Source organism: Leptidea sinapis, chromosome 5 (assembly GCF_905404315.1).
Source record: "Leptidea sinapis chromosome 5, ilLepSina1.1, whole genome shotgun sequence".
NCBI classification, from domain to species: Eukaryota; Metazoa; Arthropoda; class Insecta; order Lepidoptera; family Pieridae; genus Leptidea; species Leptidea sinapis.
This window is the reverse complement of record NC_066269.1, coordinates 781,052-783,732: the sequence shown is the minus strand read 5'-3', so window position 1 is coordinate 783,732 and position 2,681 is coordinate 781,052. Positions and strand designations below refer to the sequence as shown.

General features: G+C 31.4%; 1 protein-coding gene across 1 annotated transcript; it reads left to right on the top strand.

Annotated features, from left to right (window-relative positions):
• The first annotated feature begins 326 nt into the window (after positions 1 to 326).
• On the top strand, positions 327 to 2,067 carry LOC126964692 (uncharacterized). Its single transcript, XM_050807973.1, has 4 exons — positions 327 to 505; positions 905 to 989; positions 1,081 to 1,164; positions 1,792 to 2,067. Exons 1-4 carry the CDS (start codon positions 421 to 423, stop codon positions 2,054 to 2,056), a joined length of 519 nt encoding a protein of 172 aa, XP_050663930.1. The 5' UTR covers positions 327 to 420; the 3' UTR covers positions 2,057 to 2,067.
• Positions 2,068 to 2,681: the final 614 nt, after the last annotated feature.

Genomic DNA, 2,681 nt, shown 5'->3' with positions numbered 1-2,681 from the left:
GTTGTGTTTATTTAGATTATTATAACTTACTACAAAATGTATAGAGTAGGTATTTTTGCTCTAGCAAGGGATTTCAAATAGCCATCGTTTGCTACCAAATACAATAAATGGAAAGTGATATAACAAATACGTTGTGTTTATTTAGATTATTATAACTTACTACAAAATGTATAGAGTAGGTATTTTTTGTATTTCGGAAAGGTTAACCAAAGGTTAAGGTGAACGTGCATTACTAATCCATTTAATACTTGATCCTAGGAATTACTATTCTAGATTATAGTATTCTGTGGAACTGTCAAGTGTGATTTACAAACCCGATTGAAGCGTCAGTACTTTGGTGTTACGGTTTGTTTTGTAAATTTGAATTTTCAACTTTGTAGTCTAAATTTTAAGAAATTAAGGGAATACGGAAATTCAGTCATGGAAGATACCAGTGGTGAATCTAATTTACAACAACCACCCAAAAGACGGAGGTCGACGTTTTTCGAAAGACGAGATTCAATAAGTAGGTTTGTTGTAAATACTGTAATAGCAATGCTTAGTGCATTGCATAGTTACTAGCATACCTTGATTATTTGATCTACCTCATCCCTCCTGATTTATTATGTACTCACGGATTTTGTAAAATGTTAATTGTGGTATGGCCTTGACATTAATCTTAGTATTTTGTTTCTTTAACGCTTATCATCATTACCTAGACTACAAGAATACATATCTGCATCCGCAGTGAGAGACAATTAATAAAATGTTGAACTTGATTACATTTTATTGAGTCTTGATTACATTTTATTAAAAAAAATTATGATAATGTTTAAAAGAACTAAGAACATAAAAATATAAACATAGTTTCTACTAGTTAGACACTGTGTCACACAAATAAATGTATTTGGTTTTCTATACTTAGTGCCCCAGCCTGCACCAGACAATATTCTTGACAGTCAAGCAACTATTATTGATGGAGATGAAAAGAGAAAAGAAGAATTACTAAGGTATGCCAAAATATAGTTAATAAAAAATGTTTTACCTAAATAACTTCTATTATAATTATTGATCATTCATGTAGGTTCTCTGTTTTCATAGGTATTATGACCAGTTGATGAATGAAAAGCAGCAATGGAAGAGAGAAATAAATGAAAAACGCAGTAAATATCATGATTTGAGGCAGTGAGTAAATTTTAATTTATACATTCTTTAAAAATATTAGCCTTATATTATACTTGTGGGGTTTCATATGCAAGACCTGTGCAAGGTCTTGCAAAATGTGGAATACTACTTTAGGTTCAGGTCTGGTATTCCCAGTATATGTTTTTGTAAGCCATCCACAGTTATGGGCAAAAAAATGAGATAGATTTATACCTTCATGCAGTAAAATTCTTATTGCATTTTAGCTCTATTTTGTGCAGTGTTTGTTCAGGGCAGTATTGCCACAAAATTATGCTGCAACTATACACATGTACCCTCAATGAAAATAATCTAGCTACTGTTAGGTGGCTAATTGAAGATAACCCGTGGATTACCTATGAGACAATTCAAGGACTTAATGGGATTAGTATGAGACAAATTCAGAAAATTTTATTGAATGTTCGGAAATGTTGTCATTGGATCCCTCATGAACTGACAGCAGAACAGAAGCTCACAGATGCTTGATGGAAAATTACTACAATATATCTTACTGTTTTCACTTTCCAAGTGGTTACACGTTTACCACCCTGCGTAATTGAATACTTATGTGTAAAGCAAAATTATTTTTTTGAATGCCATATAACTAACATTGTACAATTTTTCTTCCAGGCAGCTTGAAATTGCTACTGCTTCATCTAGCCGATCAAAACTGGATTATTCAGTACTCACCAGTGAAGATATAGAATTCCTTAATGCTAAAGTTAACATTTCAAAACTAGTGGAAATCCAGCAAGACTTGCACAAATCATTGATGCAAACTAAAGAATTTTATAGGAAGGCATCACAATTAAATAATGTTATTGTAAGCCACTGTGAAAATAAAATTAATGAAGTAACTGATTATATCATAGAAAATAGTACAATAAGTGATTAACCCATTTCAAATTGTTTCTGATTTAGACTTATAACATGGGCAAATAAACTGTGCACTTTGCTGGAATTAGAATATCACAATCTAGTGAACAGGACCGACAGCATGTTTATACCAACAGCATTTTTTGCAGGATTGTTTTCCTCATAAGAATTTTGCTTACCATACTATAGTTGAGTGATGTCAAAAGTCGAAGTGCACAGTTAACTAGTACAAACTGTAGAGAAGGTATTATTATACCTTCTTTAGTAGTTAATAATGTTTTTTTTTGTATAAGATAAGTAACAATTTGGTTATTTTTATTACAGTTTCTTTTACTAAAATATTACCTTCAAGTAATTTAAGATACTAGTGGCCATATATATATAGAATCCTTATATCATTTTTAAACCTAGATAAGCTATGGCAGACATTGCAATGTCAAAATTCTGCTCTATTTTGAGCAAATCACACACACTAACACAAAGTGACATACCAATCGCGAGTGAAAGACGTCACTTGTCACACACACTAAAGTATTAAACCTGACCTGTTTTTATCAGTTGTCTAACAGCAAGAGACTAAATACACATAAATTATCCAATATAGAATCATTGATTTTGAGTCAAACACTGCTACATATTATAAA